Here is a 20,378-nt window from a genome sequence, read left to right as displayed (position 1 = left end):
CGGCTCCAACATGGCGCGCAGAGAGCCACAGTTTCTCAATTTCCTGCGTTCGTCGTATTAACATGGGGCGTTACTGCAGGAGGGCGAATTATTCACACCACCCAAACAGCTGGATATCTCATGTTGATATTTACACCACACGGGCACCTTATATTTCACCCCTAAATATAAGTACACACTAATAAAACACTGCGTAGACTATTTTGTCGCATTTACTTAAAGTTGACAAATTCTTCTCATGTATATTCATGAATTCTAATCAATATTCATTGATTCATAACGTTCGTTGCGTGATTGCGTCATAAGTTACGTCGCATGGTGATTCCTGTTGAGACCGCGCGAAATAAGTCACGTTTGTCGAAAACGGTTGCAGCTTCTTTTCTGACTTTGCGTTATTCGAAAACGATTAGTTTACTGAACTTGACTTCGTGTTTGTTTTGACGCACTGTGCTAGTGGATGTCATCAAGTCGTTATTATTTTGTAAATCTGAAAGCATCAGCTTAGATTCGCTCGAGATCAACGAGCTTAGCGAAGAGAACTCATCATCATCGATAGCTGAGATCTACCCGAAGAAAAGTCACATATGTTTCGCACAGGATATCGCGGTTTCATTTTTAGGCTTGAATCGCGATGATCTGATCGTCGGGGTAAAAAAAATCGGTGCTTTGGTTAATATTAGAGGTTTGGCCTCTAGATTGATTTGTGCATAATTTGATGGCACTGCACCCCTCGGGTGTTTAGTAGCTTATTATTCGTTTGTTAGATTTCAATCAAAAACAGTTGGACTTGACATTTCGACTTGTTGAGGACGTTTCGCCTCTTATCATTGTCAAGTAATTTGCTGGAAGGCTAACTAATTAGGCAACAGTAAGAAGAACCCAACTTTGTGGCGCTACTCCACCATGTTAGGCATTATGGATAATCACCCAGGTAAATATGTGCTTTTGTCTTAAATGTATATCTAATCAAAGCAATCGTACAAATATTCGACTTCTTGCACGAACCTCGTGCAACACACTCCCATTCAACAAAGAGCTGCTGAATGGATTGGCCACCGAGAGGCTGTACGGTTAGCAGTGAGATATATCTCATTAACTAAACTTGAAATGGTCTCTTTACTGTCTACAATTAAATAAAAAAAATTTATTTTCTAAACGTGTAATACATGTATGAAAATGTCTGACGCCATTATGCTCCCTTGTTTTGCTGACTAGTCAAGGTTTCTTTGCTCGTCTGTAGCCGTTAGCATAAACAGGTAGTGTTAGGACATTAAGCTGATTATTACTCAAGCTAATTAGACCGTAAATCGTTTAAAAGAATATTTAATGATTCGAATATTATTTATTATGTTTTCATTGATTCAAACTCGCTGAAATCACGTAATGAAATTACTCTTAATTTACTTTAACAGTATCAAGACAGCACAGGCTAAAGCTAACTTGACAGTTCATTGCTAGTGCGATGCTTGTGCATAACGTTGACATGATTTCGCAAGAAATTTAACAATCCTTCTCGTTTATTTTGCAGACACGGTCAGAAACTGTAAAACGGAGGCTTTGGTAAGTGCTGTGGCTTTTATGTTCTGTATTGGTTTTAGATGTTGTCACAACATGGTTACTTATTTAAAGCTTAGGCCACATGTGGCTGAACTTTGGGGGATGGGATGGATGTGGATAAGGACACTGTTTGTCTTTAATCGCTAACAATAATTGCAAGTATATATTTTTAATACAATTATTTCATATTGAGACTGGTGTCAAATCCTTATATATACATGTATGTCTGTTGTCATAAAAGAAATAGTTCCTCCAAAAATAAAAATTCTCATAATTTATTCACCATCATGCCATCCCAGATGTGTATGACTTTCTTCTGCTGAACACAAAAGAAGATTTTTAGAAGTAAATCTCAGCCCTGTAGGTCCTGTAGGCAAGTGAATGATAGCCAGAACTTTTGTAGGTTCCAAAAACATATAAAGGCAACTTATACTACAGGGCTGTTGAATGCTTGATTCTGATTGGTTGAGAACGTTCTAAGGTGTGCAATTATTTTCAGGGAAACGCACAGCTAAAGTAGTTCCAGGCAGGTCTTGACCGCATTACAGTTCCATATCACTTCGCGTAGTCAACTGTAATAACGGAAAATAGGATACAATTCATAACAAGAAGTGACAGCGACAAATCCACTTCAAGAGGATTTGTCACCAGACACAGCAGCCCAATACGTCGTTGGATGATTTGAATTCTGTCAGCCCAATGCGCTTGATCTGCCATTTTCGATGTCTGACTTCACCATCAATGGAAACGTGCAGTTTAATTTTTATAAATATATTCGTTCGAATTAACGAATGAATTATAACGTATGAATTAATAAATAAATTAAATAATATGACGCACATGATTTTCTGTCTCATTATTGCAACCTCTGTCTCTCTAATAAGTACACTAATAACTGCATTAGTCTGCTGTCAGTGGCTCAAACCTCCGTTACTAACTCTAAAATGACGTTTTGGAATTAGCAACGGAGGCATGGGATTAGATGCGTAAGAAATTAATCCTACATACAAGAGCGTTTTAATGACAAAAACTTGACAAACGTCTAGAATCACATCATCTGAACAATGTTTCGAGGTGTGGTAACTGTAGTATAAGCGGAATAATTGACTCCGGGCTCCGCTTCGCGTCGTGACCGCATTACCACCCCGGGTGTGCATTATTTTTCTAATAATTCAACGCGGAGTCAATTATTCCTTACATAACAGTTCTATTCGACTACAGTGGTTCAATTGTTCTGAAGCGATATGAATGGTGTGGTTGAGAAACAGACCAATATTTAATTCCTTTTCAAAAAGAAATTATAATATTTATACTATAAATATACTTTCACACCGCACGTTCTTGAGGTCTTTTGTTTTCTGCCAATATGCCTTTTTTGTGAATATCGCCACCTACTGGGCTGGGAGAAAGAAAAAAATGGAGGGATAAAGCATAGTAAAATAATAAATAAATCATATCTGCGCAACATCCCAGTAGGTGGCGATTTGCATGAAGAATGCGAATCGGCCAAAATAAAATACCTCCCATGAATTTGCGTAGTAGGGCTGTGTGAAAGTAGATTTATAGCAGGGCTCTTCAACTACTTTCTGTATCTGTTCATATGACACAATGATCTGTATTCAGATAGATCCTGCTGTGGGCGGGGCTTAAACCAGAAATGTGTCATAAATAAATGTAATGCCCATTGTTTTATGTTACTTTCTTTTAATAAAATATCCCTTTTCATAATAAAGCCTAATAATAATGATTATTGTTATACAACTATTACTTAAATATTAATTTATTTTTCATACTAGATAAAGCTGAATTTGTAGGCTACATTAACTGTAGAATATGTAGTTAACTGTGGTTTATATTGGTATTTCTGATTTTATTATCTGCATGAAACTTTTCATCTGTCTGTGCATGTGTTACAACATTATTCTGAAGGCAGGAGGTGTCAAGCAAAATGTGAAATGTCAAGCAGACATTTTGCAGTGAATAATAAATATAAATTCAAACGTTAAAGAAATGAAAATAAAATCAATATAGCATACAAACAGATGAAAGGCCCTGTAAATCTATCTAGAATTTTTACAATAAGACTGCATTATTTAGTTAAATAATTGTAATTATAATGTTAAATTTATATAGCACCTTACCAGAGGTAGCACAGTTTAAAGAAGTGGGGGGAGATGGAGCATGTTTCAGTTTCTTTGTTTTACATAAGGAGGAATATTCCTAATAGATGAATACTATATGGAGCATTTAAATCTTTATGGAGCATTTTTACTTAATTTTTTTTTTCTTGGAGTAAAGTCTTAACCTGATCATTTCCTTAATCACCGATGTGGACAAAAGTGGTAAACTTTAAGAGACAGATAAACGGGCTCCATTTACGATTAAGTGATATCATCACTTCAGGTCAGGGATTTAACCTTGTTTAGGCTATAAATAATTTCATGGGAATCATTATGTGTGCATCTTGTGATACATTAACATGGACATTGCAATAAGTGGAAAGTGTATATGATGTTGTATCTTAATGTTACACTTGATAAGCTCCAGACGTGGACAATTAACAGAAACTGCAAACAGTTAAGACCACGCCCATCTGATTTGAAATCACAACGTGTGTATTTTCATTTATAAAGTTTACACTTAAGAAATATTGGCTGCACAGATTCATAAATTCTTTGTAAGTTTGTATGTTTATTTAAAATGTTGCTTTATTCGTGAGTATTTTTATATAGTTCACTTGAATCCGTTATTCATAAGTCATTATTTGTGCCTTTCCAAATAAGGTGTTTGGCTTTGGGCATATCCCTAATGGGTTTAACTACTGGAGTTGCATGGATTACTTTCAAGCTTCTTTGAGCTTCAAATTTTGGACCCTGTTCACTTGCATTGTGAAGACCTACAGAGCTAAAATATATATATAAAAAAAAACTTCTGTTTGTGTTCAGCAGAAGAAATTCATACACTTCTGGGATAGCATGAGGGTGTGTGTAAATGATGAGAGTGTTAATTTTTGGGTGAACTTTCCCTTTAATGTAGTTTTGTTCTTTGTTCCAGCCTCCGGAGGGTAGGAAGAGGACTGTGGAGGATTTCAATAAGTTTTGCAGCTTTGTCCTGGCCTATGCTGGATATATTCCACCTCAAAAAGAAGTGAGTTCTAATTATTTATTAGATGTTGTAAAACATCTGCCAGTTTCCACAGAAATCAAGTGGTAACTTATTATTTTAGTGACAATGACATGCTTATTATTTTATCTGCCTTTTTAAAAATGACTGGAATGCTTGTTGCAGTCAGAACGCAATTTGTAAATTGATTATATCAATTTTGGTTATTTCTAGGAGAGTTCATGGTCTCCATCGTCTTCGCCATGTGCACATGGTTTGTCCGAGCTGTCTGGTGAAGAGTCAGGGAAGGACAGCTGGACAGGCAGCCACTCCAACCTCAACAACAACTCTCACAACTTTGTCTACAAAGCTCACACTGACAGCAGTTGTACAGAGTTCTGCAATGCTCAATCAGACAGCTCCTTTGACAAGATGAGACTGAAAGACTCTATGAACCAGATCCATCTTCACAGCAAAACTGAGAGGAAGAAGGTGAAGAAACTCAGCCGGTTGTCTTTAGGAGGAGTGAGAAAAAGCATTTGTGGTGTTTCAGAGGCAAGAGCGCATAAACAATCCAAAGTGGGGCTGAAGAAAATTAAGAGATCAGTAAAGGCTGAGAGACATTTTACATGCACAAGTCCTGTGAATGAGGGGCTTAGAATTGAGGAGGGGCTGATGGAACAGGTTGTTGACATGCAAGGGTCAGCTCTTAAACTGGAGTCCAATCCAGAAACAGACGTGAGTTCCTGTGAAACTGACACATTGGTGACCGATGAGGATATTATGGTGGAGTCTGGTAAGTGTCTGACTAGACTAACTATACTAGAGTTCTGTTTAGTGCAATTTAAGTAAACAATTATCTTTTAACTTTTACCATTGTCATTCTTGTGCAAGTGTGGTAAATTAAGTCTTAGTTTGTCCATCCAAAAATTAAAATTCTGCTGTCATATACTCACCGTCATGTAGTTCACACCTGTTTGCCTTTCATTCATCTGTGGTACACAAAAGGAGATCTTTGGCAGAATTTTAGGACCTGACAACCTCAGTCACCATTCCCTTTATTGTATGGAAAAAAGATGTTATGAAAGTGAATTGGGACCAAGGCCTCCTTTTGTGTTTCATGAAAGATGCAATAAGTGCAGTTATATTTAATTTTTCATCCACAATAAAACATGTTTTTCCTCACTTATGACATCATAAACAAAGAGTCATTAAACTCCATTTTTGTCATTTGAATTTATGAACTGCATCAGATTACTTGTCCTTGATCTATCTTTCAACTGTCTTATTTTGCTCTGCCCAATATAGGTGATGATTCGTGGGATTTGATTACTTGTTATTGCGGAAAGCCTTTTGCTGGTCGACCCATGATTGAGTGTGACGAGTGCTCCATATGGGTCCATCTCTCCTGTGCTAAAATTAAGAAGTCCAACGTACCTGATATTTTCTACTGCCATCGATGCAGGGACTCTCGGAGCTCCACAGTCTAAAGAGACCTGTGTGTGTGTGTGTGTGTGTGTGTGTGTGTGTGTGTGTGAATGGATGGATGGATGGATGCAAGATGTTCTCATACCTGTTCTCTATTTTATTTTCATGTTTTTTTTCTGATCACTATGAATTATGTTTGCTGTTAAATTAAAAACAAATATTCTGATTATAAAACTCCCCTTTGTTCTTGGTTGACGGACATCTGGTGTGGTTTATTACATTATACCAAAAATGGCTTCACATGCCATTCAAGGTGTTCTAAAACTTGTGCACTTATTTTTACTACTGCACACAAATGAACTCAAAAATAATATTGGTGTAAAAAAAATGTGCACTATGCCATATATATATATATATATATATGTGGATGAATGACTGAACATCTCTTGACCCTGTGTGATAAAGCAAACTAGCTCTATGAAATAGATTTGCTTTTATGCATTGCTTCAGATAAATGTGTTACTACAATAGTTGCATTTTAATATCTTTATTCAATGGCTGAGATGGTTGACAGTTTGTATGTGTATAATATATATATATATATATATATATATATACACATATATATATATATATACACATTATATATTGCTATACACATGATATTACTATGTTATATAACCGATTCCCAGGTACATTCATCTGTTATATCAACTCTACTTCAAGTGAAGAAGAACTCTCAAATAAGGGCCTCTAAAGTGTTATCTAAGCCAGTGTTTCTCTGTCCTGTTCATGGGGGCCCCTTTCCACTGTATATTTGATGTGTCTTGCTTTCTTACACACACAATTTAGGTCATAGAGGACTGTACTAATGATCTGATGAGTGGAATCAGGTGTGATAGATAAGAGAAACTTCCAATATGTGCAGTGCTGGGGTTCCCCACTAGCAGGACTTGGAAATAGATTTGTTTAGTTTGAGAGTAATGTCAGGTTTTTTTCTATAATGTGTTGAATTTTCTCACTTCCATTGTTACTGGTAGTTCTAAAAATGTACCTTTGACCATTGTAAAGCAGATATCAGATACATTTTTATTGTTAGATTTTTGTTATGTGTCAAGTTGAGGTTCACTTTTAAAAGTAACTTGCCTTGGTTTAGTAAATCTTTCACTTTTTAATTTAGATACAGTTTCTGACTTTGTACATCAAAAACCAGGGTAGATTATAATTTTTTTCTTAAAATGGATAAATTATTTGTTGTAACCATTTGTAATTCCTCATGCTTTGTATATGTGTTCTGTCCTGCTCATCCCTATGTAAATAGATGTAAAGGGGTATTGAAGGATGAGGAGATGCTATATTTTTCTGACCATTTACACTAGTAAAATCTGAAAATAAATGTTCTTTTAAAGTGATGTCAAGCGAGTGTTAAATTTACGTATTTTGTATGCTAATGTTGCTGCTCCTTAAGTGAAGCGCAATGTCCAAAGGAGGGGGCAGGTGTGACATGGCATATATGATTTTTTTGTTATTATTTGGGTTAACCAATACAAGCACAGCGTATCTGGTTTTTAAACTTCTCTTGTAACCTCTGGTGAGTTAATGCAAATTTTAACAAAGAGGAAAAACCTCAGGAAAATGCTTGTTTCTATTCTTCTGTAGTCAGGTGGATATACCCCATCAAATGTAAATGAAGTTCAACATAAATTGATGGAAATTGTCTGCAATCTAAGGTAATGAAATAATTTGATATAAATGGCCTTGTAATATTTACCTTAAAGAATCATCAAGTTATTCTTGATGTCTGTAAGATGTGGTAGATAAAGTGAATGTGTTGGTTTGGGACTGATGTAGACAAACAAAACGGAATTGATCCTATACATTTGAGTTTTGTCTTCCAATATGATTAAAGAGAACCATAGCTCATGAGCATAACACTGAGCAAGCCATGGGCCCAGGAGTCTATTTGGTTGAAGAGATGTGAGAAAAGCAGTGAGAGATATTAAACATGTCGGCAATGCTGACGAAGGCATTGCTGACTTGGAGGATCTTGCTGTGATACGTCGATCGATCACTGCCATGGAGGCTAAATTCACTGATATGGTTACAAGAATGGGGGATGTCGAGAAATGGTTCGATTATCTGGAGTCATCGGAGAAGGAATTATCTGCTAATCCACTAGCAACCAAGGTGTATTTGGAGCGTGTCTGGGAAAAGTTGGAGGACATGGAAAACTGTAGCCAGGAGAATAACATCCGTATCGTCGGAATTCCGGGCGAAGAAGAACAGGATATGGTGAATTTCCTATATGAGTTCTTTCCAAGTCTACTATACATTGAAGGCCATAAGCTGTAAATCGCGAAAACTCACAGGGTTCCGGTTTGGCAATCCACAGAAGGAGAAAGGCCCTGATCAATTCTGGCCAAATTTCTAAGATCATCTGATAAAGATCTTGTGGTACGTGAGGCGAGGAGTAAAGGAAGGCTTTCTTGGAAGAACCACAGCATTTTCTTGTTCTCAGACTTTGCGAACTTGATGAGAGAAATGTCATCGATTCAATGGATGCAAGAAATGTTTACATCAATGGAAGTTTGCTTTTGCACTGATGTTCCTGGCCAAATTGAGAATAGCTAAGGAATCACATGCCCGTAAAACATTCACATGCCTACAGCAAGCGATTCAAGATTTTAAATAGATTGTATTGAACCCCCCTAGATTGCTTGGTCTTAAAGACACACCCACCTGCTGGCGAAGTCTATTAGAAGATAAGAACACAACACAAAAAGTTTTTGGGTGGTGTGTTAAGATCCAAAAATTCTGGTTGAGGGTTCAGAGTTTTATGCGTGATGTATTGGGCACTCAAATGTAATTTTGCCCCAGACTCTATTTTAGGCGAAGGGGCGATCATTAGTATAGGGGATAAATACACAAGAAAATGATTCACATAATCAGGCCTTATTGCTATACTTCCTGCTATTTCCCCTGCTGTCCTCAAGAGGTAGTATTTCGAATGGAACAGAAGTTCAGTACACACTTTAATTGGACAGATTATGACTAAAAGTGTTCCACAGACAAGTACAATTTTCGCTATGTACTAACATAATTAACTACATCTGATTACTTACAAAAATTCACCTAAAACCACAAGTATAGTACTGCATAAGAAAAAACAAAGTTATACATACTGTAAATTACAAAAGTGTAATCTAACCCCTTCTTTCTTTCTTCCTGTCTGGATGTGACCCTGACTGAAGATGGAGGTGCTGGCTCCACCAGGGAATACAATAAGCTGCATCAATCAAGACTGGCAAATGTTTAAGCCCAGGTTCTCTATCTTTGACATGTCTAAAACAAAAGGTGATGTCCATTGATGTCCTGTGTGTAACATCAGCTGCTGTGGGGATGTGGATTTTGAAGTATATAATTGTAAAAGGGAAAGGAGGCGAGAACTGGCTTGACAAAATAAATAATGATTTAATTATTAACTTAAAGCAAAAGGCATACAGGGCAGCTGCCTGTAGCACTCTCTCTCTCTCTGCTGCCTCCAGCTGCCTTTATCCTTCTTGTTGGCTTGATTAGCCTGATTAGGTGCCGGCATGCGTCATCGCGGCCCGGCCCTGCCCTCCTCCTTGCCACAATAATATGCAGTGCTTTTGTATATCATCATTCTAAGTGTGACTGCACGACAGTTTTTTAAACATACCTATTCCATAAAAGTCTTGTGGACTATTATTTTTGTGTTATTTGCAGGTGTAAAATCCTGTAATTTTAAAACATTTAGAGTTTTCCTGTTTTGAATTTATGATTTTTTTATTTTATTAAATAGTTTTTGACCATTGTTTAAACAACCACAATGCTTGAGTAACACGTTTTCTACATGTTGTCAATGTGTCAAAAAAAGCATCTATCCTGCTGTAGTACATTTAAAGATTGGATACAATTCTAAGCAGTTATGCTTTATCTACCAATGGAGAATTGATTGATAACTTATCCTTATGGGGTAGACATATGGGCCTAACATTGTCCAAATTTACATTATATCTAGTCTATTACAAATGCAGCCGGTGCAGTGGACATTAAAGGAATGTTCAGGGTTCAATACAAATTAAGCTCAATCAATAGCATCTGTGGCAAAACACTGATTACCACAAAACTTTATTTTGACTCATCTCTCCTTTTCTTAAAAAAAGAAGCAGCAAAAATCAAGGTTACAGTGAGGTACAATGGAAATTAATTTGGCCAATATTTGGAAGGTTTAAACAGAAATGTGAAGCTTATAATTTATAAAATCCCTTGCATTCATTTTTCTGTTATCTTGTGTATTATTTCAACTGTAAAGTTCTTTTAATTGGCATTTTAAGGTAGTTTTATTTTAGTTTAAGGTTTAGCAGAAAAGGTTGGTGAGCGATTTTATCACACTAAAAAAATAATCTTAACATGCATGTTGTTTACATCTTGTGGCTATATCCTACTGTTAAAACGGTGAGTATTTGAAAGTTTACAGATTGGCCCCATTCACTTCCATTGTAAGATTCTCACTCTAACCCAGATTTTTGCTTTTTCAAAGAGGATAGATATGTCGAAATTTATTTTTGTGGTAATCAACATTATATAACAAATGCTGTTTACTGAGCTTAACTTGTATTTTAATTGTTATAATATTGCTTGAGGAAAAAAACGAAAACTGGTATTATTTGAATTTGACGTTTTTTTCAAGTCCATTACACAATGATTGCGTCGCGGATGGCCGCCTCGGTGTGGAGCGCTCCTATTCTAATATTTTTATAATTTATTGTAATCTTTTGCCAATCAGTTATCAGGGACGATCTGCCGAACATTCGGCAGCATATACCATGAATTTACCTCAGAGGAGTATCAGATTAAAATTATTCACAGTGAGAAAGAAACCAAACAAAGTACAGTTGAAAACTGGACTTAATATGATCTTTAACAAATAAGAAGTTTGAGGAAAATAAATAAACAAATAAAGTGAGTGTAAGGACAACCCCGAAACTTTTTTTTTAATTTTTTTATTGAATACAAAATTATACATACAACCAAGGCAAATGTTTTCTTTTTACAGTGCGTAAGAATATCGAGTGAAAGGCTCAACACAGTTTAACAAAACAGAAATACAAATTTGAAATCATATCTTATATTAACTTAGGTTTAAAAATAAGAATAACTAAAATAAAAATAAATAAATTTGAAATAAAAAAATAAAAAATATATATATATATATATATATATATATATATATATATATATATATATATATATATATATATATATATATATATATATATATTAATAATTTAAAGGGCAATATCACACCAAATCATATGAAATCAAAAGATCAAGCAGCTTCATCGCAGTCCCACCTCTCATTCCCTCAAGGGCTCTAGAAAAACACTTTAAATCCTTTTTGAACACAACAAGTAGTGGGGGGATTTAAAAAATCTACATTTATGAATGAAATATTTTGCCATCATTACAATGTTATTAATCAAACAAAAATTAACACAGCAGTCTTTGGGAATTCCAAATAAAATATGTTGTAAAGTAAAAGCAAACCCATCAACAACCACCTCCTTTTCTATCAACCAGTCCTGAACTAATATCCAGAAGATTTTGGACAAATTGCATGTAAAGAAGATATGGTCAGTGTCTTCAGAATGGTTATTACAGAAAGAACAGGGGACAATATCTATATTAAATTTTTGATTTAAGAATTTGTTAGAAGGATAGATTTCATTTAAGATTTTGAAGTGTGTTTCTTTTGCTTTAGCGGAATGGGAAAACTTAAATAAGCTGTTCTAAGATATTTTACAGCAGTCTTATTAAACATGTGATCTAATTTATTTCTTTTAATTTGACAAGGATGATATGTTTTTAAGATAACCTGTCTTATATACTTGTTAGTACAATGAGCACTTTTAAAATTAATATCTCCAATGAATAAAGTGGGACGAGCTGGATTAACATTAGCATAAGAAAGAGCGCATCTCATCAGCATTTTTATGCCAGAAGGTATTGCATTAATGACAGTGAAGAACTCTTTGGGGTGACAAGTAAATCCATGCTTTAATGTAAAAGCATTATAGTTTAAAAGGTTACCCTTTTCATCCATTAGATCCCTCACCGACCATATACTTCTGCTTAGCCAATTCATAAAGCATAAAGATTTGTTCGTGCAATATATATTTGTTGTTCCAAATAGAAACACTATGAGGTGTAAAATTGTGTGTATGTGCCAATTTCCAAAATAAGAGAACTTGTTGATGGAATGTTGATAGTTTCACCGGGAGTTTGGATAAATCAAAATCACATTTGAGAAGACATTGAATTCTACCAAATTCTTCAAATAAAGCTGAAGGGACTGTAAACCAAAAACTATCTTCATTACATACAAACATTTTTAGCCATTTGAGTTTTAACAAAATATTAATGTTTTCAAATTCAATCACATTCAAACCACCTTGTTCATAAGATTTAATGATGTCCGCTTTTTTAATATAATGAGCTTTATAGGACAACCCCGAAACCAGTCTCAGGCAAACACATCCATGACGTCACAGAGACGCGGCGGAAGCAGAGTGTTTACGCTCTAAAGAAGCGCCAGCTCTCATTGAATGAGCCAAAATCTAAATCAGCCTTTATTTGGCCTTTTATTTTTCTTTCCTCGCGAAACTTAGTTATCTGCGTAGTGCGTTGGCGGACAACGCCTAAACATTTGGCTTGAGGATACGATTTAACGGTAAGTTATCGATGGCACCGACACCCCACAATTTCTACATAGCATCCACGGAGGGCGAACAGTGTTTATGTGTGTTCGGTGCTTGGTTTGCCCGCTGGACTGCGCTGCGTGACCAAAACGAGTGTCCCTTTGCTCAATTGCATGCAAACGTGAGACTAAAATCATAGCCAAATATTAGACGGGAGTATTTTTGAAGTTACAGAGCTGTTTCTATTCGTACTTAAATTAAGGGCAAAAGAGTAGAACAAAGCGCATCATGCACACGAGTTTATCTCTGCAGCTCAAGCACCTGGCGGGCCTGTGCCTATTTTTTTCATGGGTTAACGGCTTCTTGGACAAAATACAGCAAATTCATGTGTGAATGCTGTAATGAAATCAATGCTCGTATACGTATTTTTTTTTGTCTGATTTTCACGAGAGACACGTGCTGCAGCCCCAATATGTCACCTTGTTATTTAGGGTGAATTCAAGAACGAAAGAAAAAACATTAAGTTCAAGGAGCCTTTATAAATAATACCCGAGTGAGTTCAAAATCATATTATCCATTCCGTTTTCAGATAATAATGTAATTATATTTTCATGATAATTAACATGACTTGTAAACATTTTAGTAAAATAGTAATTCGGGATGTATTTGTTTTATTTATTAATTTAAAAGTCGTTGTATGTCCGTGTTAGTCAATCCATTTACAGTAAAGGACTGTTCATCAAAACACATGACGCTTCAGGAAGCATTGTTTTCGGTGTAGGAAACTAACTAGCTATGAAAAGTATTACTGCTGTATTAGAACATTTTCATTACATAATGTGAAGGGAAAGCAATGCAATTTAATTTTGAATCCTAACAATAATAATGTAAATTTAACATGTAAAATTCTACAGTGCCAATGAAGAAACTTCAGCGTCTTGTTCAAGGCCACAGTGGTCATGTATCTAAATTTCCCTTTTATAATAACTACGTCATAATGATACAACAACGATGATAATTTAGTCATGTGTTCTGAAGCCTCACACAGATTTTAGACAAGCCTAAGCTTAATAAACTTTGTAGAATATATACATATGGTGTGGTACCTATAGAATGGTGGACACGTTATAGTACATTTTTTGAAATCTTTTAGACATGCTAAATTAAAAAAATGTTTTATTGGACAATTAGAACCATTGTTATTTAACGATATTACTTGGTCAAATGGCACTTGATTGTACATATTGACACAAACTTAACATATTTAGACTGAGCGCTTTCCATTTATAAGTCTGTTCTCAAGTTGTTTGCCATTTTTACACTTTTGCTTCTGTGGTCATCTGGGCAGGTTGCACCATCTGTTCGTAAGGTCTCACTTAAGTTGAGATGTAAAGTTCACACTTCAGGTTTAGTACCTACTAGTTAGTTTGTAACAAAGTCTATTCTTAAGGCAAGACTTAAGTAGTAGGTCGTAAGCTCTCTGTAAAGTAATGTGTAGTTGCATAATATGATGTTTACTAATATTATCCAATAAGCAGCATTCAAATTTGTACACAAAAGTGTTAAAAACAACTTTTGCACAAAAGTGTTAAAAAGCTGACAATTTCAGTTTGATCTTGTTATGGTTGATGTTCAAGCCTTGTTTGCTCATGTAACAGTCAGCTGTAATAAATTATATCCCCAATGACATAAGATATGTAATAAAACAAGATTTAATTAATGGTATATTTAGCCTATATTTATGTTAATAACATAAAATACATATATTGAAAAACATACATTTATTCATTTTAATATCTTATATATTTCATATATGTTGAAACTTGACACCATGCGGAGTACACAGGGAAGTGCGCTGTTAGATTGGTTTCATGCTGAAGTTGTTTTACATAATGTTTTCTTCCATAAATTTAAACTTAATGCAACATAATCATTTAGGATATGTTCAAAGGACTGAAGCCTGTCAACCAAAACAAGCTCATTGATGTAATTCCTGGTCGGAGGCATCCATAAATATTTAGTTTATACCTAGGGTTACGTTTGCCTTAGTTTCATGGTGCAACACTCATTAGTGTGTAAATTGTGAGTTAGTGTCCATTTATGCCACATAGGTTAAGTTCTAACTTGTGTATTGCTGGTGCAACCGGCCCCTGGGCTGTTGCTAAATTATCAGGTGTGTTAATGGTCTGTTAAAATCACAGATTATGTATAAAAAAAAAAAAAAGTGTAGTTTCATCTTGCAGAGTGAAATAAACAAATGAGGCTTGATGAACATTCACATATTATGCCACTTGTTGTGATTGCCTTGTGCATTTATTATTCTGTTGGTTGTTCTCCATTCTGACACTTGTCTTCCTCGTGCATTAGCAAGGAGGCAGGCTGGCACAGGTAGTAGGGTGCCCTTGGATCATGAGAGACAGTGGCAGCAGCCTGGCTCAAACACACTGGTCCAATGAGTTGACACTGACAACTGGGCAGGAGGGCGGTGGGGGTGCCATTGGAGGCAGCCATCTAATGAACCCGGCCATGGCCCAACATGCCCCCAGCCCTGCCCACTTCAAACTGGGCTGCAGAGAGGAAGACATCAGCATGTGGGGGGCAGAGTGTGCTATTTCTGAGCAGGAGGAGGAAGAGGAACATGAAAATGTGGAGATTGAGAGTGAAGAGGATCTGATGGAAAAGAAAGATGAGCGTGGTTTCCAGTGGAATGATACAGGTGATGAGGACTGGGGCACACCAGAACACTCACTGCCACTAGAGACGGATGTAAGCATTACAGGTGACTTTACCCACTGCTTAGCCCAGACTAGGCTCGGTCCACTCAAAGAGAGGAGGCTAGCCCAGTTGTGTTATCGTGGCCAGAGGTATGTGAGCATTCGCAACCGTCTGGCCCAACAGTGGAGGACTTGGCGCCAGCGAGCAAAATGGGCAGGAACTATGGGATACAGGAGGTTACTCAGATGTCAAAGACGCCGCCATTTTGTTAATCAGCCTTACCAGAGACAGTCTGGCAGTTTGTTGTTAAATAGAGATCGAGAACGACGTTTGGGGACAGCAGAAGCCAGGGGAGCTGATTTAGATGGTGAGTATTTGTGTCAGTTCCAGGAATTATTGTTTTTTCCCTGACTAGTAAGTCTCTGCAGTTTGTATTGTTTTTATAGTCATTCTGGTTTGAATAATTAGCATACAATACTTATCCAGACAGTTTTTAAAGTTTTTTTTTAATTTTGATCTTTAATATGTATAAAGTGTAGCTATAATGCACTTCTATATTATTTTTGGTGTCTAAAGCTTTTGTAATCATCAAATAAGGAGTAGTTTAGCCTTGTGCAACTACATAGAAATTTCACAAACAACTGCTTTCATGCTGAATTTTAGGTTGTGGAGACTCTGTGTTCTGTACAATCAGTGTCTGCTTGAGACATTTAATTTTGAAACAGGAAGAGATCCTGCATTCTTATTGGCTTGTGGGGGCCACATACGCACTACAACTCCTTTGTCATACTCTATTAGTGCAGTCTATGGCAGGCACATGCGGCAATGATGCACACAGACAAGAACTGTCCGCGTTTCGAGGAAAACATGGCCACATGCAGGCAATTGTGTAGACTTTGCTGAAGATGAAATTTGTATCATGCATTCTGTGCACAGAGCGATCCAGAACATGGTCAACCGAAGTGTACCATGTATCGTTCTTTACCATTAATCACCCCTTGATTTTTTTTTTAGACTCCTGTAGCACAAATGGTGTTCCAAAATCAAATGATGGTGTCCATGGAGCAGACAAGGAGGGACAGACCTCCACTGCCAATGTCAAACCATCCCTACAGAATCAGCTTGGCAGTGAACACATCTCTTGTGTACAAGGTACAGTATAATTTATGGGAAATGTCTTATATGTCATGACATATAGTATGTAATGGTACTTTATATAATGTGTAATATAATGTCTGATGGTTGTCACATTGGTAACTCCCCTTCCACAGGTATTCTGGATGAGTTTCTCCAGCAGTACGGCAGTTTGATTCCCATTCATGTGGATGAGGTAGTGGAGCAGCTTCAGGACATCTTCAATGAGAGCTTCTCAAGTCCTCACAGGTCAGAGGTCACTCAGATCAGTCACAAGGGTTTATTGAATTTTGATATTTAGAATGCCAAACACATACAGGGCTTGTTTTGCTGTGAAGTATCAGTGTTTTTGTATCTTCTTAATTTGCAGGAAAGTAATGGTGCAACATTTAATGCAGTCCTACCAGCGCATGTCTGGAAGTGCTGTGATGCGGGGCTTCCGTGTAAATTACAAACGTCATGTTCTCACCATGGATGATCTGAGCACACTCTATGGCCAGAACTGGCTCAATGATCAGGTGGGACCCTAGGCTAAGAACATTAGGAATGCGGTCATTGTTTTTGTCCAACATGTCTCTTTCATCATGGTCCAAAACATATAACTGTATTAAGAATTTTCACAACTGTGCCAAAATCTTTTATATTAGTTTGACAGAGTTGTATGGGTGTATACAAAGTTCTTGGCTGAATGGGTGGCCATTGTTCTGGCATTTTCTGAGTTGGCTCTTTCTTATGTCTGTAACTCAATCACTCAGGTCATGAACATGTATGGGGATTTGGTCATGGACGCAGCCCCTGAAAAGGTAAGCAATACATACACATACCATAATATACAAGCACAACAATGGATGACTCATGACACAGCCATTGTTTGAACTTGTTTAGATGACTATATGACTAAATGACCAAATAATTACCAAATAATTGACCAAATAATTACCAAATTACCGTTATGTAGAAGGTGGTTGTATAAAGGTTACTATTTGCTCTCTCTCTCGGTTTCACATTCTCATTGTTCTTTAACTTTCAGGTCCACTTTTTCAACAGCTTCTTTTATGACAAACTTCGGACGAAAGGTTACGACGGGGTCAAACGTTGGACAAAAAATGTCAGTACTTGGGGAGTGGTGTGGGGGAATATTTGTGTCTTGGTACTAAAAGATTATTTCACCCAAAAATTATTTACTCACCATCATGATATCTCGGATGTGTATGACTTTCTATCTTCACTAGAACATATTTGAAGAAAAATAGAAAAATATCTCAGCTCAGTAGGTCCTTAAAATACAAGTGGATGGATATCTGACATTTGAAGCTCAAAAAAGAACAGATAGTTAGTATAAACGTCATCCATACAACTCGAGCGGTTAAATGAATGTCTACTAAAACGACAAGATTGCTTTTGGTGTGAATGCGTATGAGACCCGGAAGAGCAGCGCTGTTTCAACTGAGTAGGAGGAATGCTGAATAGAAGCTCTACTTGGTTTTGGTTTAGATCTATATTTTTACCGGTTTCTTTACTCACAATGGTGCGTTTGTGTGCTTATCCTGGATGCCTCAGATTATGTCAGTAAAATGCTAACGCGAATATGTTACATGAGAGACCAAGTAAACTCAGCCCTCTAGTGAAGCTTACCAGAAGCAATGGCTTGTAGTTAAGTAGTACTCAAATATTGAACTTTTTCACACCAAAAGTTATTGTGTTGCTTTAGAAGACATTTAACCCCTGGAGTGGTTAATGCTGACTGTCTGTGGTTTTTGGAGCTATAAATGTCAAGTCACCATCCACTTGCATTTTAAGGACCATACTGAGCTGAGATTTCTTCAAATGTGTTCTGGTGAAGAAAGAAAATCATATACACTTGCACATTTTCTAGGACTGTGAAGTTTGGCAAATCTGTCTAATATAATATTCAAATCCTATATATACTTTTTATACTGTTGCCTTTGCTGTTATAAGTGCTCAATTAATCAATGTGTTATTAGCATGTAATTATTGTATAACTGCATGAATGTTAAATTTCCTCAGGTTGATATTTTCAAGAAGAACTTCTTGTTGATCCCTATTCATCTGGAGGTGCACTGGTCATTAGTGTGTGTGAATGTTCCTCAGCGAAGCATCACATACTTTGATTCCCAGAGGACCCTCAACCGTCGTTGCCCCAAAGTAGGTGGAGAAACTTTATTTGAAATTAATTTCATTGTCATTTTATTTTTTAAGGATATGTTCCTTGTTTCAATGCTCAGCATGTCACATGTTGTTGGAACTGACCGTTTGTCTTTCACAGCACATTGCCAAATACCTACAAGCGGAGGCAATCAAGAGAGAACAGAAAGAATTTTACACTGGGTGGAAAGGCTTTTTCAAAATGGTATGGTGTGTGTGCGTGCGTGCGTGCGTGCGTGCGTGCGTGCGTGCGTGCGCGCAAGAGATAAAGAAGAGAGAACAGGAACACTTTAATAATGTGTGTTTTTGACTTTTCTGTTTCTGGAATGTTCTAGAATGTGGCGAGGCAGAACAATGACAGTGATTGTGGAGCTTTTGTCCTTCAGGTAAGCTTTCTTTTCTAAACTGATCAATTGTCAGTTCTATTTCTGCTTTATGAAATGGATAGTTCTGACCAATGTTCCTTCTAACTTTTGTTAGATCCTATTTTTATTGGGCAGATCCTTGGGCCACCTGAGCAGAAATATATATACATGCAAATACATACAGTACTGTGCAAAAGTCTTAGGCACAAGATGTTTCACAAAAACATTTGTCTTAAGATTATTTATATCTTCAGCTTTAGTGTGTCATAGGAAATAGACATTCTAGACTCCAAAACATTGCTTTTGCAAATAGAATAGACTAGAAGAACAAGAAGCCCTACAACAGATGGCATTGCCACCACAGAGGACCCCCCCACCCCATTGAACATTGAGTCTATTTGAGATTACATGAAGAGACAGAAGCAATAGAGACTGTGTGAATCCACTTCTAACTCTTGTTTAGGGAGTATATCATTATCTTTGTTGGTCTCTTTTACTTACATATTTCTCATGTATCTTTGTATTGTTTCACTCCAGTACTGTAAGTGCCTGGCCCTGGAGCAGACTTTCAGCTTTGGTCAGCAGGATATGCCCAAGCTACGGAGACAAATGTACAAAGAACTGTGTCGCTGTAAACTGTCTCTGTGAGACCGTGCAAGAACCGTGTCCTCTTACACTTCTAAATAAGCTCCAGACAGCATTTAGACGGGAGACGTGCAAACGTTTTTAACCCTCTTTTTTTCAATGAATTTGTATTTTGGCTTAGTGAATGCCACACTTTGTTCAGCCCGGTTGTTCATTTGTTCGAAACAGGAGGGGGAAAGGAACTCTGAGAACTGTTTATTAGGTGCTGCCATTTTTATTGGCAATTATATTTTTTTATTTTTCATGTTCTTGATGTCAGTTACTTGTATGCTAAAAGGTAATGCCATTGAGTGGGGAAGGAGTCTTGCAGACATTTTAAAATGTAATGCGATATTAAATATGGACCACAACACTATCAAAGGATTTTTTTTTTTCAATATTGTTTGTCGGTTGTTATGTATCTGTGTGATGCAAAACTATGGAGAGTAAAAAAAAATAAAATAAAAAAAAAAAAGAGCAGCTGTAAATTAAACTGTTTTATATCTTTTGAGATGCATATGTTGTTGGTAAAATGTACTAATAAAAACAGAAGAAAATTTGTTTG

General features: G+C 36.5%; 2 protein-coding genes across 3 annotated transcripts; both read left to right on the top strand.

The window, feature by feature from the left end:
- Nucleotides 1–323: 323 nt before the first annotated feature.
- LOC127642313 (PHD finger protein 23A-like) lies at nucleotides 324–7,450 on the top strand. The gene is made up of 5 exons (XM_052124920.1): nucleotides 324–931; nucleotides 1,529–1,560; nucleotides 4,612–4,704; nucleotides 4,894–5,455; nucleotides 5,968–7,450. The coding sequence occupies exons 1-5, from the start codon at nucleotides 904–906 to the stop codon at nucleotides 6,147–6,149; spliced, it is 897 nt and encodes a 298-aa protein (XP_051980880.1). The 5' UTR covers nucleotides 324–903; the 3' UTR covers nucleotides 6,150–7,450.
- Nucleotides 7,451–12,687: 5,237 nt separating this feature from the next.
- On the top strand, nucleotides 12,688–20,375 carry LOC127642887 (sentrin-specific protease 3-like). 2 transcript variants are annotated; one of them, XM_052125321.1, is made up of 11 exons: nucleotides 12,688–12,841; nucleotides 15,181–15,891; nucleotides 16,539–16,676; nucleotides 16,796–16,907; nucleotides 17,029–17,176; nucleotides 17,414–17,461; nucleotides 17,689–17,766; nucleotides 18,687–18,824; nucleotides 18,946–19,029; nucleotides 19,160–19,210; nucleotides 19,727–20,375. In XM_052125321.1, the coding sequence occupies exons 2-11, from the start codon at nucleotides 15,219–15,221 to the stop codon at nucleotides 19,835–19,837; spliced, it is 1,581 nt and encodes a 526-aa protein (XP_051981281.1). In that variant the 5' UTR covers nucleotides 12,688–12,841; nucleotides 15,181–15,218; the 3' UTR covers nucleotides 19,838–20,375. The 2 variants fall into 2 exon arrangements, with proteins under 2 accessions (XP_051981281.1, XP_051981280.1); XM_052125320.1 differs by having other exon boundaries at nucleotides 15,177–15,891.
- Nucleotides 20,376–20,378: the final 3 nt, after the last annotated feature.

This window comes from Xyrauchen texanus, chromosome 4 (genome assembly GCF_025860055.1).
Source record: "Xyrauchen texanus isolate HMW12.3.18 chromosome 4, RBS_HiC_50CHRs, whole genome shotgun sequence".
Lineage (NCBI taxonomy): Eukaryota > Metazoa > Chordata > Actinopteri > Cypriniformes > Catostomidae > Xyrauchen > Xyrauchen texanus.
The sequence above is the reverse complement of the archived record's forward strand: the minus strand, read 5'-3'. Positions and strand labels throughout refer to the sequence as shown.

Coding starts and splice junctions, on each gene's coding strand:
- LOC127642887 (XM_052125321.1), top strand. CDS start 15,219: ATGAGAGACAGTGGCAGCAGCCTGGCTCAAACACACTGGTCCAATGAG. Junction 18,825..18,945: donor TCAACCGTCGTTGCCCCAAA/GTAGGTGGAGAA, acceptor TGTCTTTCACAG/CACATTGCCAAATACCTACA. Junction 19,030..19,159: donor GGAAAGGCTTTTTCAAAATG/GTATGGTGTGTG, acceptor GGAATGTTCTAG/AATGTGGCGAGGCAGAACAA.
- LOC127642313 (XM_052124920.1), top strand. CDS start 904: ATGTTAGGCATTATGGATAATCACCCAG. Junction 1,561..4,611: donor ACTGTAAAACGGAGGCTTTG/GTAAGTGCTGTG, acceptor TCTTTGTTCCAG/CCTCCGGAGGGTAGGAAGAG. Junction 5,456..5,967: donor GGATATTATGGTGGAGTCTG/GTAAGTGTCTGA, acceptor TGCCCAATATAG/GTGATGATTCGTGGGATTTG.